This window comes from Rhopilema esculentum, chromosome 5 (genome assembly GCF_057945365.1).
Source record: "Rhopilema esculentum isolate cy_ngs chromosome 5, ASM5794536v1, whole genome shotgun sequence".
Classification (NCBI taxonomy): domain Eukaryota; kingdom Metazoa; phylum Cnidaria; class Scyphozoa; order Rhizostomeae; family Rhizostomatidae; genus Rhopilema; species Rhopilema esculentum.
In genome coordinates, this window is record NC_142819.1 from 2,904,444 (window position 1) to 2,923,371 (window position 18,928).

The 18,928-nt window shown below is 36.4% G+C and overlaps 2 protein-coding genes across 2 annotated transcripts; both read left to right on the forward strand.

Annotated features, from left to right (window-relative positions):
• The first annotated feature begins 227 nt into the window (after positions 1-227).
• LOC135689782 (protein tyrosine phosphatase type IVA 3) lies at positions 228-8,901 on the forward strand. Its single transcript, XM_065207126.2, has 5 exons — positions 228-381; positions 3,922-4,335; positions 5,762-5,854; positions 7,181-7,311; positions 7,607-8,901. The coding sequence occupies exons 2-5, from the start codon at positions 4,201-4,203 to the stop codon at positions 7,788-7,790; spliced, it is 543 nt and encodes a 180-aa protein (XP_065063198.1). The 5' UTR covers positions 228-381; positions 3,922-4,200; the 3' UTR covers positions 7,791-8,901.
• A 2,850-nt stretch (positions 8,902-11,751) lies between these two features.
• LOC135689779 (protein disulfide-isomerase A6) lies at positions 11,752-17,759 on the forward strand. The gene is made up of 7 exons (XM_065207121.2): positions 11,752-11,918; positions 12,707-12,854; positions 13,075-13,132; positions 13,799-13,925; positions 14,563-14,660; positions 15,223-15,344; positions 16,833-17,759. Exons 1-7 carry the CDS (start codon positions 11,906-11,908, stop codon positions 17,596-17,598), a joined length of 1,332 nt encoding a protein of 443 aa, XP_065063193.1. The 5' UTR covers positions 11,752-11,905; the 3' UTR covers positions 17,599-17,759.
• The last annotated feature ends 1,169 nt before the right edge of the window (positions 17,760-18,928 follow it).

The following is an 18,928-nucleotide window of genomic DNA, read 5'->3' on the forward strand; positions in this document are numbered from 1 at the left end:
TTGCACAGTAGTTATATCTTCAAACTTGAGACCCAAAGGTTATTGGGAGTTTGAATTAACTACAGAGAACGCGCGAGTTTTCAGTGTAACAGTTCCAATTTTCAAAATCAGCTGTTCATTTTTGGTTAGATTTTGTTCATTTATCGAACAACCTGTTGTTTTCCGGTTGCCAACAAGAAAAGCCTCAAGAGAACGTCCTCGTGTTTATGACATCACAAATTCTATCCCATTGATTGGTTATCGATTGTTTCATATGACGTCACGGGCACGCCGTTGAGAATTTCATGGGACTGTTATAGGGTCGTCGAATATTTGGATAACTCGCATTTGGCCTGTGAAACTTAAGATTTCTCATTGCAATCAATGAATAGTTACCACTTGGTGAGTATCTTTGATGTATTTGTTCGAGAATTATCTTGGCATTCATCGGTTAACGATATAAGACTCCTTTACCATGCATCGAATATTTGGGCGAGCCAGCAAAGGCCCTTTATAGTCTCCATTGCAAGCCATCGTTGTTTAAATTTTTCTGAAACAAACTTCTCTGTGTCTCCGTTCTACATCAATGTTTTTAGGTTATATGTTATTGTAAGGATTGTATCGAAACAGTCCACTGCCATCAAAAGTCGTGTGATGCCAGGAAAAAAACTTAAGAATGATTTTCCCTTATGGGAGATCCCGAATCCACCCGCGGCCTAGGCCGATCAAGATCCATTTTACTAAAGATCAAGGGTTAAAAGAAGCGAATCGCTCTAGTTTTATTTAATATGCTGTAGATATTATGATGGGTAACAGTGTTTTTCATATTTCTACCTTTGACGACCAAGTAAACTACGAGCTCGCAAGAATGGAAACATGTTCGGATCAGTTCAGTGTAATGGTGCAAATTAGGCGTATGCACAAAATTTGCTTCCTTGAGGATTGAGTATAGCCATTTTAATTAAGGTTTCAAGAATTTGCTTGCTCTTTTAATGTAGAGGTTTAAACTGGCCGCAAATGCACTTCTATCCTGTCTGCGGGGAAAAGAGTTTGTTTTGCTAAAGTAGCCTGCCCTGTTTACCTCGCTAGCCTAGCTTCATAAATTTCCCCCGTCTTCCGCAACCTTCCTTCGCCTTGTCTCAAAATGGCTTTGACTTTTTTTAAAGGAGACACGTCCAAAAAGATGTTTAAACAACCTCCGAGAAATGTCGCTCTAAATTTGGAAGACTTTGCCCTTAAATGTAAAAGGAGTCAGCATTTTTGTTTAAAAGCTTTATGCACAGCAGATAACATTTTCAACTGGCCAAATTTTGTGCACAACAGATTGTTCCCCAAGTCAAATTTGCCCAACCTTGCAGCAATCTCGAGCCGATTTTGAAGTATATTTTCTTAAGTTCCAAGAACTCATCACTTTCAGTTTTACATCAAATGCCTTTATATAAATGCTGCTTTAAATAATAAGTTTCCTGCCCATACATTTTTTGCAGGAGAAAGATAGTTTCAGATCACTGGTCACAACAAATTAATGTGTTCAATTTTCTTGTTAGCTTTCTATAACTATAAGAAATGTTGGAAGCCATAGCCAGGTGGAGAATCTCCAACATTGGTGGGGAAATTAAGGGGTAGCTAGAGGAGGGAGGGACAATACTTTCTTAATCAGCCCTAGGAGCAGGGGCAGACACTTGATCAAATATTGGGGAGCAAGCCTATTGTTTTAATAAGATGATGCCACATTTCCCATTGTTTTAGAACAAAATACCATTGTCCTCTAAAGTATTGGGGGTGGCTGCCCCCTCACCCCCCCCCTCAAGTGTCCACCACTGCCTAGAAGGTGTATTTCTCTAGTCACTAAATTGAAATGCCTCCCTGTGCATTAGAGGCAAAGGTCAAACTGTACACCTTGCAGTTTTTGTGATCAAATTAGTTTATATATGGAAGAAAGGAAAGAGTTGCTTCTTTTATTTTAGTAAACATATATGCTTTTAGTAAACATATAAACTGTCATTCCCATGGCTACCGGTGCTATGTGGATTGAAAACAAATAGAATTTGGCTGGAAAGGCAGTATATATATATATATATTTAAAAGAAGCCTAGCTTCTGAAGGGAGCAAGAGCATAATCTCCCCTCCTCACTCTCCAGGTCATGTCTGTAAGTTCAGAATGAAAGAAAAATTGCCCCACTTGAATTCTTGTCAATTCATTTGAGATTGCTTTGTGTTACCATGCAAATTCAAGGCTATGGCTATGGTTGTTCTATAATCCTATAAGTTGATTTGCATGAAAATGGTTTATCTTGTTTTTATTTCAAGGTGCAATAATAGCAATGTTGTTTCTGGGATCAGGATTGCAGTGCCAGTATCTTTTCCAAATAAATATGATCCTAATTATTTCAAATATGGGTTTACACCACTCGTGGAAACATTATAGGGTTATAGTCCGTTTTCTTTTTGGTACAACAGTTAATGCCAAAGTGCAAAAGAAAAAAACATAAGGACTGCCCACACCACCTTAATAGACAAGATTTTAAAAAATTCAGTGTTTTGGCCTTCTGGAGATGTAAAAGTGCTGTTTTGAAGAAGAGGAATTCATTTTTATGATTTTCTAAGAAGCAAATAATGTCTTGTTTTCCCTTTATGTTTGCCTTTGCTCTCCTTGCTTCAGGCTACCTCAATTTGTTACATGGTTCTTCCTCAGCAATTTAAACGCTTTAAAGCTTAAGTAAGAGGTGACAGAACAAAGCTGGGTTTGAAGTTGTTCTGACTATTCCCGTAAAAGTTTCCTTCTGGGAGCCTTTGCCAGATGAAACATGAAAGTTGGCTGGAGTTGGCTAAGGAGCTGTCGCTAGAAGCCATGCAAAATCATTACAGAAATGCAAAAGGCATGGCTAGTTTGCCTCCTTTAGGCCTGTTCCTGTCCATGATAATCTCGTTTTGGACTTCAGTGCTTGTTCCACCAAGAAACAGACTAAGCAAAGAGAAGGAATTAATGAGGATTTTATTTAATGATTCTAAATTGACCCTTGGCCCAAAGCACTTTTATATCTTTTGTGTGTTTTGAACTTAAAATAAGATTACCCCTTTTCCAAAGTAATGCCAAAATAATGTACCAATTCAATATAAAGAGCATAAAGCTCCCTCAGAAAAACTGCCACAGACATCAGAAGGTCAGTCATGAGGCTATGTTCTCACATCATCCAGAGCAAGTTGGGCCGTTGGTGCATCGGTGCAAATTGCTCAACCTACCATAAAGGGGTTGCTAAGGGAAGCTACACAATAACCCCCAAATATGATTGATAATTGGGAGGGAATGGACAGGAACAGCCTCTTTTCCCCACTAATAGCCGATGCACCAATCCTACCTAATAGCATCAGAAAATGCTAATGAGCATAAAAGATGCCTGAAGGTATAAGAGGATTTAACGATGCCATAAAATAAACTCAACACACAAAGCTATACTGAAAAGGCATTTTGCATATAGAAACAAAATGAGGGAGGGAGGGCTGGGAAAATACAATAAAACAGCCTAGTTGTATTGTGGCTTCACCAAGCAAGATGAGACCCACGCTATGCCAAAACCTTAAATACCCCTAGATTAACCAAAGGAATAAATAGGGCCATGAAACACACATCTAACCCTATTTTAACAAATAAACTTCCCAGGAGGCCAAAAAAACTCCCTGCATTGCCCCTAAACTAGTAGAGCAGGTACAAGAAAAACTTGAGGAAGCGTGGCACAAAAAAACATAATAAATAAATAATAGCAATATTCTTAAGCGATTTAATTAACGCTCACAAACCCCTCATGAAATAAACTCTGATTAAATTTCATGTAATCATCATTTTACACTATTTAGTTATCTTATTTTCTTTGGAACATGTATATATGTTTCTTTTCGATTTTTTCAAATTGTTAACTTTGAGAGGCTTTCAATTTATTTCAGCTTCTGTCAAAATACTTTGGTAAACCATTTATGGAGTTCTTGAAAGACAGTGCTGAATGGTGCAAGGCTCAACATGTAGAATAGCTTTCTGTTTTAATCACATCCAAAGAAGCATTTCAGTTCACGATTCCTTTCTCATGGGCTGATGTTTGGAGTATTAGGATCTCAAGAATCGTTTTGTACATTTTCATAACATAAGTAACCAAGGTGGCAATAAGAGGCCAGTCTTTCATTAAGCGTTGCTTCCAAATTTGGATTTGAGCATTTCAACATCCACTTATGGCCATAGTAGAGATGGCCTCTCCAGGATTTCAGAAGATTCCAGATTTTGGCCATGCATTGGTGGAATTCAAAAATATGAGATTTCTTATCATGGATCGACCTTCCAAGGCAAACATTGCACTTTTTGTTGATGTATGTTTTTTTATTTTCATCTTTACTTGCTTCCTTTCTTTAATCACGGTTTAAGATATGTTATATATATGCGTATTCGTAGTAAAAGGCAACTTCTTCATTGTTTCACATTAAAGCTGGCCTAGCCATTTGAGTAGAGACATAGCTCTTGTTCCTCTCCAATCTCTCCTCATTTGTTCTATGTAAACTGTTCAAAAAAGCAAATTGCCCTCCTTGAAATTGATTTTCCACTTATTTGTATTATTTTATATCTTCTATTAATAGCTCCCCTGCTAAAACTCTTATGACCATGCCTGGTTTAAGGCCTGGTTCAAACGTCGCGCTTCTCATGTGCCGAACCTAATTCTGTTTGGAGCGACACTTGAGCATGTTTAGCGCGACTCCCGTTTCAAACGTCGAACTTAATCATGTCGCGCCAAATGGGTTTTAGGATTGCTACATGAAGTATCTTGGTTAAGGCGCGCAATCTCAAATATTTGTTTGAAACGCATGTGCCCTCCAAGAAAGAAATGAATTCTGGGAAGGAAAATAAATTGAATATAATTATGCATTGAGTTCGGTACATGACAAGTTCGACGCTTGAAACCGTGTCGTGCTGGAGCCGTGCAGCTCGGCAAGCTCTGCCGATCCAAACTAGTCTGACGCTCCTAACTAAATCTGCGGTACCAAATTGATTCAAACATCGCGCCCCTCGTGTACTTAATTCTCGAGTTAGGTTCGGCACATGAGAAGCGCGACGTTTGAACCAGGCCTAAGGGGCTGTTTCACACAGGACAGCTTGGAGGCAACAAACCAGTTTTGCAAAAGTTGTTTGGGTGAATCAACCAGATTTTAATAGGAAAACCAGTTTGAAATAGAACAGTTTTCTGTATCCAAGCTCACTGTGCACATTTTGCATTGTTGTATTTTTTTTAAAAGAAGCAAATTATAAAGACTTCTTCTGAAGTCTGATCACCAGATTTATTTGGATAAAGAATGGTGATGCAAAAAACAGAGGCAACTTATACAGCTAGAATACAGCACCTGGCAGGGAGCAGTCAATAGAAATGGGCCATAATGGCACCAAAAAGTCTACCTCACCCATGTAAATTATAAGCAAAAAAAAATTTAAAGTTTGCAGGACAATTTTGGGGTGATCATTATGCTGTAAAGTGTCATCTGAATTCTCCAAAAGAAATTTACAATACCATGACAGCCCCTTTAAGGTTTTCTACAATCAACTTCTATTATAGACCCACAAAGCACCTTTTTCATTGTTATGTTCATCAGTTGTCTTCATATGTTGAATTAATGATTAATCTATTTTGCAAGAAAATTACAGAAATATTGCTAGAAAAGTATGCCAGCAAACAGCTGGTTATGTATAGGTATATACTTAAACTATTCTTTTTGCTAGTTATTTTTAATAGCCCTACTTTACTTCCAGGAATTGAAAAAATGTGGTGTGCATGAAGTTGTCAGAGTATGTGAACCAACATATGCTAGAGAAGTTTTGGACAAGGAAGGGATAACACTTCTAGTAAGGGCATGTTATTTCTAACTTTTATGTGTCTTTTTTCACAATGCCAGTTATTTGGTATACACCATTAATCTTAAAGATTTCTCTAGCAAGAATGCAGTTTCTTTTTGGCAAGATTTGTTAAAAGTATTGTGTCCAGCTAAAGCAAGTGACTTTCAGAAATGTGATTTTCCATGTCATTGCCCCAGCCATTGCAGTCGCTCTGTTTATCTACCCTGCTGCGAGGTTACCTTTTCGTGTGAGCAGTTTTGCATCGCAAGAATACTAACCAATCACGAGCCGTTATTTTGATGTTGACAAGCTGGGTATATGCAGTCCTTTTATATGGACACATTACCTTTAAGATAATTTTGTTGATTAAGTTGACCTTATTGTTGATGCCTATTTCTTCAACCTTCATCACTACTCTGTAAGAAAACTGTTAACCAAATGTTTTAAATAAAGTTTGTTCTGAAAAATTTATACAACCATTTTACCCGGTGCTAAAATACAAGTTAGATTTTGCAGCATACAAACGTTACTGTTTCCTTGACAAAATTGGCTTACTGCTGAACCCTAACTTGAGAAAATGCTAATGAAACTTATTTGATATGGTGAAGTACAAAGTACTGTTTCATTATATACTGAAAACATGACATTAAGTTTGATATTCCTTTATTTTTGAAATACAGATAGTTTGATTAAATGTTTGCAAATTTTTACTAAAAAAACTGGCTGCTAAATTATAGATAGGAATCAGAAGCTAAACTCTTCCTAATTGATAAAAGTGCAATGTCAATGTCATCAATACTATTTGTTGCTATCAGATAAAAAAATTCATTATCTCTAAATAATGAAAATATCTAAGTGAAATTACTTGTTTTTTCTTCATGTCAACAAACATGACCTTCAGTTTTATCTTATTTTTATTCTTCACTCTTTTGTTGTTAACAGGTGACAACAAAAGAAAACATAAACTTTTCTTAGCAATGACTCTTGTTATCAATGAATGCACTAACTGACATTTTTTTTACTTAGTCTTATATTTATTATGCTATAATATCATTTAATAAAACCAACACAATCATATTTGTAACCAAATAGTGCCTGCAGATTCTACCTTTTTACAAGGTTTGCAAGCAAATTTCATTCTAAAATGCTTAGGCCTTTTTTGTTTTGTTGGCTGGACAATGCTTAGGCCTTTTTGTTGGCTAGACAATGTTTTGTTCTTGTATTGAAAAAAGGTTGTATCTTGATGAAAAACCCAAAGCTCGATAGCCAGGAAAGTTGTCTTAATGCAAAACATAATTTTTAAATGTGATTTCAAATTATACAAATTCAATTTAGGACTGGTTCTTTGATGATGGAGCTGCACCCCCTAGAGAAGTGGTTGAGAGCTGGCTGCATCTGTTGAAAGAAAGGTTTTCAAAAGACCCTGGAACAACAATTGCAATTCACTGTGTTGCTGGCCTTGGAAGGTAGCTTTGTTTATTCATATCTCTTCTCCTCTATTTTTAAGTTTTTATTCATTTCAAAATACTTTTATTGGGTTAGAACAGGAATATATTAAATTGCAGCTGCAGTTTTACCCTTGAAGTATCTTTTTAACAAGGGTTTATTTTTTCATTAAATCACTAGTTTTTCTAAGATTGCTTAAACCTTCAGTTATTGATATTTTAGTACCTTCCTAGTTTGTAAGTTTAGTTTGTGTCTGTGTAATTCATTGATATTTTAGTACCTTCCAGTTTGTAGATTACTTTTGTTTCCCAACAGGGCTCCTGTGCTTGTCGCTTTGGCTCTTATTGAAAGTGGTATGAAGTATGAAGATGCTGTTGAATTTATTCGTAAGAAGAGAAGGGGTGCCATCAACAGCAAACAACTGGAGTATTTGGAAAAGTATAAACCATCAAAAGTCCTGAAAGGAAAGGATAGAAACCAAGCTTGCTGCATACAGTGACTTGTAGTAACTCTTATGAACTTTTTCATCTATCTTTTGAGATGCATATTTTTGTATAATGATTTCTGTAGTTTACCATATAAATTATTTATTTGGAAAAATCTCAAAAGTGGCAGCTATAGCTTCATTACATGAGTAGAATATCATTTGAATTAGCTTGTATCCATCCCTGTTGATTACTGCTTTCCACACAATTTGATCGTAGGCTTTCTCATATTCTGTGAATTATTACAGCTGTTTCAAAGTATTTTCTCTTTGGTCTTAATTGATGAATTTAGGTCTAATAATCAGAACTAACATCACAAAATTCCAGTGCAAAATCCATTAAATGTGTTGCAAATTAGGTGAGAAATGGTCACCACATAAGTACAGGTTCTTAACCCATAATATCCCAAGAATATGGTCTTACCAAGCTAAATATTTTAAACAGTAATCTGTTGTTACAGTTTTTGGCGATATCTCATCTGATGTTTGACTTATTTAACTGACTTTCGCTGTCAGAAGTTTTTCATGATGTTTGTCCTGGTTACGTGTTTAAAATTTGAAAGTCCTGAAAATAAATTTTTTGTGCCGCTGAAAAACTCTACTACCCCTGGACTAGCTTAAAAGCAAACTAGGAATGCCTCTTTGATGTTTGAAGTTTCCTATTTTCACTTTTAATTAATGTGTTATTTGCCAAAACATCTCAGTTTGCTCTGTCGGTTATGTCAGACTGTGTTAAGTAAGCGTGTCTGTCAGCTATATTTTGCTGTGTGACTGGCATTACAGTATTTGCCAAATAAATTATTTGGTGCACGTTGCTGCTTCATATCAATATAATCATCTAAAAGAGCGTTTTCCTTCAAGTGCAGGTAAAACGTTGTAAATTTCAACTGTATTATTTGATCGCCTCTTTCCTTAGGTATTCTAAGCTATGAAAGTAGCATTTATAAACGTTACTTAGTGTATTGTTGGCCAGTTGATGCTAAATACGAAGGATGGAAAATTTTTATCATCCTCTTTGTTCGGATGCATGCAGGGTTAGAGAGTTTTAATGTTTTAAAATTTGTATTGGGTAAATACATTTCATGTCAATATACTAATTTGCTTCTATATGCTGTGTATACAAAATGTTTGTATTTTTACAATCTTTCTGCAACGAAGACTGATTATACCTAACTTTTCTCTGGCGCAGAACAGCCGTTTTTGAAATAACCCGCACCCCAACCAAAAACTCTAGATACAAGAGTACCAATCATGCTGGTCTCGACCAGTCATATATTATAGAATTTCTATATTTCTAAATATATATTCGTATATTATGTTAAACTTTTTCAGGACAGATATTATTTCTAATTACCATGCTGAATATTAAGAGCCGTGTTTTAAATAGAGGTTTTTCAATTACCAGTGGACTCCTCTTGGCCTACAGGCCCAAGGGCAATTGCCCCCCTTCCCCTTACCCTCCTCTTGGTGGGCCTGCACATAGACCAAACTTGTTTCCAATTTGGCTCCACTGTTTTCTACTTCGCGTTGAGGTAATTCAATGAATTTTTGATTCGACTCAACGCTAAGAAGGCATCAATTGAGCCACACATGCTGCAGGGAGTTACGTGACACTTAGATCTATGACATGCAGCTGTTCAAAGACTTCATTTTCCGCTTACCTGAATAATTGTCCATATTTCTAGCCTAATGAAGAAAACTTGAAAAAAGACTCAACTAATTTCATTAACATTGTTCAGCCCCTCATTGATTCATGTAGCTATTTAAGAATTTATTTATCAAGAATATACTTATTTTTACTTCTTTAACGATAAAAGTTTACTCTTGCAGAATTTCGTAACTTCACTCGTCAAATTCTGCAACTTGTGATGCGGAGTAGGTAGGTTTATTGATGTTCTTAATTTTTGATAATTTGAGGCTCAGATGATCTTAAAGTTGTTCTTATTTCAAAATTGATATTAATACAGCTTCATGCTAGAAAACGGTATCTAAGACCAACATATAACAGTTTTTCGTGAGTTCAAGTGACACGAGACATCATTTTCACGAGACAGACAAATTTTCCAGCATGCTCTTATTTTTCAGCATACGATGTTGTCATTTTTTTGCAAGCCTGGTCTCGGTGTTCTTATAAAGTATGTTATTGCCCGCAACTCGCGCGCGAGTGAAGGGCTTATAGTCTGCCCCGCGTATAAGTAGCATATGGAAGCTTCAGTTCATGTTGTCAGCACTTTGTCAGCAGATTTTGTCACTTTTCTGCTGCCATGACAACTGTCAATCAATTTCATTGTCAATCAATCGGCTTTGTCGAGGAGGTCGTTAACCGCCACCTCTTTGTGCGGAAGGGAATTATCTTCGGAGCGTTGCTCTGCCAAGACTCTGTTAAAGGCCTTCGGTTTTTGGCACGAAAACGGTGCTGCATCACAGCTCGGTTCTCCGCAATGGATGGAAGTTTTGATTCGAAGTTTTGGGAATCAAAACCAGTCGAATGCCACACCTTTCTCCCAAAAACTCGAGACCATACGAGCAAAAGTTATGATTGGCGTGACTATCGAAAAATAAATGTCAAACCCTTGAAAAACTTTCATGATTTTCAAAAGGGCGTTGGACTTAAATCGAAGGCAAACTGAACGCCAAAAATTCTTGATAAAAAGAATAGTTTAGCATCAACTAGAGCAGCTGTTTTTATAAAATTGTGAAAACCTAAGATGGTGTCTTCTTCGAATATCCTGACCTAAATTTTCAAAACAATCATTATCAAGGAACTAATTGTTTGCGGGCAGTACTAGCAAGAGCTATTTCTAGTTATAATGTAAGAGCGTAGGCTAATTTTGGGGAATTTTTCATCAATAACTGAATATAATACTCAAAACAGCATTTTTAAAGCCACAATATTGAAATAATTTATTTCATTCTTTTTGACCACTTGGACCTTCACGAAGTCTACAAGTTTTCAGATGAACGCTACTTAATATTACTGTGATCTTTTGTCGAAATAGAATTGTACTCAAATACGTTTCAAGCCAAATGACACAGAGCCAAACCGAATAACACGTAGATAAATGAAATTTACAAACATTGTAATTAACTTGATTCACATCTTCGAGAACCATAGAATTTTCACTAAGATGCATAATTGCCAGGGCCGTCGCGTGGCAAGCCTTGTTGGGAGGGGGGGGGGGGTGGGTGGACTCCAAATTTACCGCACATTTAAAGCACATTTCACTAAAGCAATTCTCCTAATCCCATTGAAAATAATTTTTTTTGCAAACAAATTTTGTTTTATTGAACAGCAGATAAAAACAAATGGTACAATTTCGCCGTGGTCTTCAGAAATACCATGTTGTCAGTTACTTCTAAAGCTAGGTAACAAGCAGCACTGGTTGTCAATTTAGATCCCTCTTTCCATGTTAGCATGCCTTTTGAATGTTAAAAAAAATCTGGAGCTCATAGTGAATTACAGTTGACGCTTCTACCGAGACAGACGAAATGGACACAAGACACAATTTTACCTAAAGAGGGCCTGGATTTTTTCGATTTAGTGCCATCAAAAAATCTTCAAATATTCAAATCATTAGTTTGTTTACCTTCATTCATATCAAGGAATATCATATTTAACGAACGGAGCAACTACCTTTGATTGATCCTTTATTGATTTTATGACATGAAGGTCTCTGAAATACCCAAAGCGTTTCTTCCACCGAGCGGATTTTACCTGAATTTTCCTATTGAGATAATATTGGGGGGGTTGTGACACCCCCCTCCCGGTCGCGACGCCCCTGATAATTGCTAGCAATTTTCTTGGATGAACAGCCCGGAGCTTCACGTTTTGAACAAATATGGCAAAAAGCTGATGTGATAGGGTGTAACCATAGTATGGGTGTAACATTGCTCTCTATAGGCACTTGATAAGAACATACCGAGCTCTATAACTCAGCAGCCAATCAGAGGACACCACGGCAATTCTAGGATCCAGATTCCTAAATCTAATCGATTCCCAGGAACCCACGTTTGCTTCGATTGTTTTCGCGGGTGATTGAAAGGCTGGTTATATCGGACAATTGCATCAGTCAACCTAGAATTTAGTAAAGTATAGAGCTTCTCGAGCGAATGGTGGTACAGTAAAGAATATGTTTACCCAATGTAAGTATGTGTTAAAAATTTGTACAGTAAAAGTACACGTGCTGTTTAGGCCAATTAATAGGCCTTAACACACAGGGACCGAAAGAACATACATTCAATTGAAAAATCTTTATGAGTCAATTAAACATTCAGTTTTGATCCTTAATTAGCTTTTTTCCATTAATTAGCTTAATTAGCTTAGTCGTCAAGTCATTTTTTCCATTTTCAATCAAATTGATATCTTTTCGTGTAAAATGTTTCTGAAATCATAGGCCAATCAAGTTTTTGTTTATTTTGGTTAAAATAAAAAGATCATTAAAAATTTGAGTTACAAAGTGTCACCGAAATATAGATTGGACTTGGTAACTTCAGTATACGAAACATGTTATTACGCTTCTTGAAAACTGCTGCTTTTTACTACGAAAGTTTCAGTTGCTTGGTTGCTCTCATGCAATGCAAAACCACCCCTCTTGTTGAGACAATTATAATCCCTGGTAAACATTGTATATTATAATCTATAGGGAAGTTAGCTGTACAGTGAATACTACTGCATTTCAAATTTACAATAGGTACTTTTAATCCTCTAAAGAGTGTCACAACATTCGTGAATTTTTTACTGATCTAAATGGATTCCACCCTGGTATTCAAGAGAGCTCTCATTTGAAGGGAAGACACATTCAAAACGATTTGCAGAGTATGTAAAAGTTTCAAATGCAGTAGCATCAGAAACGAAGCCTTTTAAGTAATGTCATTTGATGTATATTTCCTTTTGTTTGGAAGCAGTTTGATTATTTTTCTTTCTCTTCTAGATTTAGTAACAGTTTTGGCTTCAGCCACAATTTTTTGTAAAGCAGACTACTTTCCAAGTGATGATGTCGTTGAGCTGACTGCAAGCAATTTCAATAGTAAAGTTATTCAAAGTGATGATGTTTGGCTTATAGAGTTTTATGCACCATGGTATGTTGTTTGAAATTAGAAGTGGCTATAAATATTTCATGACAACAAAATATGCCTTTTTTTTGCTTCATAAATACCTTATCAGTATCACATGGAATGTTGATTTACACAGTCCTCTGTGTTTCCCACCCGGAAATCAGAAGCTAACTTATTGTTGCAAAATTTTTTCATATGAATCATGTGTCATTTACTATTTCATGTTACACTTTTCTGACATTAGGTGTGGGCATTGTCAGAGGCTAGAACCAGAATGGAAAAAGGCAGCAACTGCTTTGAAGGTAATCACTTGATTAGTGCATGGAATCAGTTTGAATTATCCCTCAGTTGTGAAGCTCACTTTTTTCAATGACATTACAATAAAGCCACAAAAATGCAAGTGTGTAAAAGGCAAAAAGGATGTAGACATGGTGTTCAGTTATTCGCCAAAAAATTCATATTTTTAACTACTTTTTATGTCTTTTGTAAACATTATTGATAAACTAGGCAAACAGTGGCAACTGGGCTTGTCCTCTTTGAATGTCCTTAAAGCCGGGCAACAAATCATTGTTCTTGGTTTTTTGCCCGCAAACCTCTTTGCCCTGCAATCCATACAACACTTTGCAGTCCTTTGTGATAGGTCTGCCATCTCATGCAAAGAACCCTTTGCTACATTATTTCTTTGTTCATATAAGAAAAGAGTGATTTTTCTTTCATTAAGAAAACAAATTGTTTCACGTAGTGAAAGGGATATCTAAAGAGGAATCTTCACCAGAAAACTACAGTGTCATTTAAAATAGAAAAGAAGAGACTAAAAGTTATCAGACATTGATTCTATGTCTTTTTATTCTGTTCATTTACAGTTTACATATTTATGCTGATTATTTAAAACATGCTACTTATTGATTCACTAAATATTATTGTATTTTTTCATTTTTGTCATGTCTTCTTGTCTTGTTTGTAAACAGGGTATCGTAAAAGTTGGTGCTGTTAACATGGATGTCCATGCTTCTGTTGGTGGGCCTTACAATGTCAGGGGGTTTCCTACTATCAAAATGTTTGGAGCAAATAAAAATTCACCTCAAGACTACAATGGTAACTGAGATTTAGTATTACTGTGGCTTTTTAGATTCTTGATTTTGTTGATGCCTTTATGTATTTATTTTGTTGATGTTAAGAGGACTGCGTTTTCAGGAAAAACATTAAAACACATTCGCAAAATAGTTTGCAGTTGGATTTACAAATTGCAATGTCAGCTGTTGCCCTAAGTTTGAACTGCTTTCATACAAACAATAAGGACAGCTTTTTTGAAGGCCTGTTTTCAATTTTTCTGTATCATCATCATTGCCCCAATAATGCTTTTTGTTTAACAGGAGATGTAGCTCTGAAAAGAGGAATCCCTAGGAGAGGGACTACATTGTTTCAGCAGTAATTCAAAAACACCATCCCATTGGCTTCTTGTCATAACTGCTGCCCTAAACTGTTTTAGAGACAGCAATGGGCATCAGCTGCTTGTCTGCAAATTGCAAATCCCAACTGCCTATTATTTTGCCTAACAAAACATGCCTTCCTTATTCAAATGACAGATTATATAATATCATAAAAGTCCCACCTTTGCACTCAATTATTTTACTTGTTCCTGTAATTTAATTGCACCTAAGAACATTGTGCTTGTGAGCTAAGGTTGGTTAGGCCTGGCTGTTAATCTTAAGATCATTTTGGAATTTCCTAGGTGCTAGATCTGCATCTAACATTGCTAATGAAGCTATCAACCTTCTTCGACAAACTGTTGAAGCCCGTCTTTCTGGAAAAGGAGGAAGTAGACAACAGGTAATAGAAACATACCATTGTATCTTAAAGCATTTTGCATGAATTATATACAAAACAAAGTAGTTCAGCTTCTTTTGAATTGGTAGATATTACTATGGTATAATTATCTTTTTCATGGTATAATTTGCATATGAAAACAATCTTTGGCAAGAGGAGGCCTAGTCTTATTATATTCTGTTTGTAAAGCTTGTGTTGTTTATAATTTTTATCATTCTTCTTTGTTTTATAGAAGTCATATTCTTAGACAAAATTAATTAGTTGTAAATTTTTTCATTGAATACTAGCTAATCTTCTTTCATCCTTAATACTATCTATTTTATTTTGCTTGACTAGCAATACTGGCATGGTTATACCTCATTACAATGGCAATTAAAATACCTCAAAAACTGCTAGTGATGATTTTCTTGTATATTGTAAATCTATATGTGTATCAGTTGTGCATTTTGTACCTTGTAGGCTTGCAGGTCTTTTTGCCCTCTATCTGTTGATCTTTTTATTTACTCTTTTGTTGTAAAGAGCTTGACAGATCTTTTTACTTATTTGACATTGTGCTTCTTTGCAGTCACACAGTGGTGGAAGTGGATCAGGTGATCCTAAGGATGTTATTGAATTGAATGATAATAACTTTGAAAAGGAAGTTTTCTCAAGCAAAGATTTGTGGCTTGTTGAATTCTTTGCTCCATGGTAAGAATAATGTTGGTTTCTGTCAAATTTACATGCAATTTTTTATGTTTGAAAAATATTTTGAAGCTTGGCTTATCCTACTTCTTGTTTGTTGGGAAAAGTCTGTAACAACCCCCCCCCCCCTCTATGCAGAAAATATATAAAGTTTCTAATATCTAATGAGGGGAATTGAATACGCTAGAGGGTCAACTCGAGGCATCTTTGATCACAGGAAGTGAAACCGGGAGAAATCTCATTGAGAAGTGATGTATAAAGTCCTTGTATGGAACGTGCGATATTGAGCAAAAAATTCAGGCGAAAATTCAGTTTCGAATGGTTAAACTAGAAAGTCTGATACATCTACAAACGAAAATAATTGGGTTTTAAAAGAAAATGGGAATCTAATGCATAATAATGGATAATAAACAGTGATGGTAGCCTTGTCCCAGAGGATCTAGCGTTTTTCTCGCTGTCTCTAAACATTTTTGAACAAAACGAGTTTATTGATATCTAATGGCATAAGCTTGATTTGTTCTTATTTATGACCTGTCTTTTTAATTTTTTTGGCGTACCTTCGCATGCAAAAATTCAAATATTTGAGACAGATGTTTTTGACGAGTTATGTCAAGTGACCACCTTGCAAGGCAACGGTCATAAAACTAGAAGGAATCTAGCAAGTACCAAAGAAATAAAATTCAAGGATAAATCCATAAATTTTACAAAAAGCGACAATATCGAAAAAACTTATGTTAGGGATAGGCCTAATTCTTAACAAACCGGTGAATTAAAATCGATCCATTTCCAACCCTGTCAGAAGACTGTCTTTTCTTTATCCGTCTGTCAATTCTTAAACCCAAAAGCAAGGCACGAAGTAAGCATCCTAATAGCGAGATCAGTGGCGTCACAGCACTATCGTACGCCTGCCTGCAATAATCCTGCGCAGGCAGGAAAAATCTAAAAAAAATTTTATGTACAGCGCTCCTGCGCCCCCCCCCCTAGTGGTCTGCGCCCCCCCCCCCCCTAGTGGTCTGCGCCCCTATGTGCTGCGCCCCCTGGAGTGGCTGTTGTGATGCCTGTGAGCGAAATGCAACAGAACGCCATACATTGAGAGTCACTTCAATGCGGACATCGGTATGCCTCACTACCTCCTTACAAAGCTATCCCTCTAGCGTGTTCTATACACCTCATTGGTAATATCAAACTAATGCTTGCCTTATATTGGCACAATTCTGTGTGGACAAGAAGAATTTCATTTATCCAAAAGTTAGACATATGCTTGAGAAAAATTGTGACCTAATTTTATTCTGTTAGCAATTGTTGACAGAAGCAATTTTCGATATTAAGGGATTTTAATCTTATGTAACCATATTTACAAGGGACTAAATATTCCTTACAGTTCAGTAGAATGAAAAAAGGTTATCATAAACAAAGACTTGTTTTGTTTATTGATGAAATATCGAACCACTTATGTCTCATGATTTAAAGAAATTAAATTAATTTTTCCAAAAGGTGTGGACATTGTAAAGCTCTCGCACCAGAATGGGCAAAGGCAGCTACGGAACTGAAAGGGAAAGTAAAACTTGCAGCTGTTGATGCCACTGTTAGTACAATAATTGCAAATAAATATGGCATCCGTGGGTACCCAACAATAAAGGTTTTCCCAGCTGGTGCAAAGGATCATAATTCAGCTGAAGATTACGATGGTGGAAGGACAGCCAGCGACATCATTGCCTGGGCAACAGAAAAAGCAGCCGCATCTGTGCCTCCACCTGATGTGTTGGAGTTGACAAGCAACGATGTTTTGAAAGCAGAATGTCAAGATAAGCAGCTTTGTGTCTTGTCTTTCCTTCCACACATTCTTGACTCCATGGCTGAAGGGCGTAACAAATATATTAAGTTGTTGAAGGATATTGGAGAGAAGTACCGGAAGAAAATGTGGGGTTGGGGATGGGCTGAGGCTGGAGCCCACCCTAAACTTGAGACGGCTCTAGGAATTGGCGGATTTGGCTACCCAGCCATGGCTGTTGTGAACAGTCGCAAGAAGATGTTTGTCCTTTTGACTGGACCATTTGAGGAAGGTGGTATCAATGAACTTTTGAGAGCAGTCGCTGTTGGGCGTGGCAGAACCGAACCAATCAAAGGAGACACATTACCGACTATTGAAAGCCGAGAACCTTGGGATGGAAAAGATGGGGAGATACCGCAAGAGGAGGACTATGGAGATCTTGATGACTTAGATATGGACAGCAACGAAAAGAGCAAAGATGAACTTTAGGCTTTCTGATAACTAGCAAAGACTCAATACACAGTATTTTATAAAATTGTGAATAGACGTTATATGAAGAAATGATGGTGTTAGGATGTTAATGTGAAGTAAGTTTTCAATTGAAGGAACACTATCACTGAACAGTATTGGTTCTATAAATTTTAAAATAGTATTGTCTTTGTTGTTGTTTCCGCTTCAGTTGTGAATGAAAGCTATCAGAGACCTCTATCGATTAGAATATGAAAGCTTTTGAGACTGTATTTTTCAGAAATTCAAAACTGATAAATCTTTCAATTTGGACGGAAGTTTATTTTCCTACTATAGTTGAGATTTGTTGTGGGATGAATAATTTTCAAGGCGATGATATCCAGGTAAACAGAACATATAATTAATCGCATGAGATTGGCAGCTCTGCAATAAGCCAGTAATTAAAGATAACCCTGCTAGGCATATAGATCCTACTGGTACATAAAGTATCGCAGTGATTGTTAGATGCATGTATGCGATGCAGGGCTGTCCCTTTATTAGTCTAAAAACTGTTTCAAGAGATGTACAAGCGATTAGCATTGGGTTATTTGCTTACATTCAGCCCTGTTTACATTTACCGTGGATGTACTTATGCTAGGAGAACTGGTCTTAGAAAAACTCCTTGTAAAAACTCAGCTCCAAAGCAACCTTTGATTCAGAATCACTTTTTTGTTCTATATAAAGTTCTTGATCGGAGAGCACTAGTGGTTGAAAGTATTTTTGAAAGAGTGATGTTTTAATCCATTTCTTTACCTAAGAGGCTTCCTTTTGGCTTGACTTTAATGTTTTACACAAGCGAGTAAGTCAACTTCTGAGCCATATCCAACCTGGAAGGATCAAACTCATTACGTTAGTTGAAGATTTGCTTCTTATGTTCAAAAACAGATAGTAGTCCCAGTTGTTAGTAGAGACATGGAGAAATTTCATATAATTTTAAAATCTTAGTTTTGAGGGAAAGAAGATTTTCTTTGGAAGTTTTCTTACCGTGCTCGTTTCTTTTTCTGCAGAAATTAGTTTTATCGCGTAGACGAAAGAGAGTATTTTCTGCTCAACATTTTTCAATCGAAATACATCAGAAATACGAGGCACAAAAAACCGACTGAGGTTGAGGAAAATTAGTCTACTGGTCAGCCAGTCCCCACATGATGCACATGAGGGAAACTAAGCTAATTTATTTGCATTTTCAGTTTATGATTCTTTTGGTTAGTTTACTTTGCATTCGAGAGTAAATTCAGGCGACTCAATCCTACGCTCTAATTTCCCTGCAAGAGTGAATTTCAGTAATTATTACTTTAACTTGTTGGTCAGATCT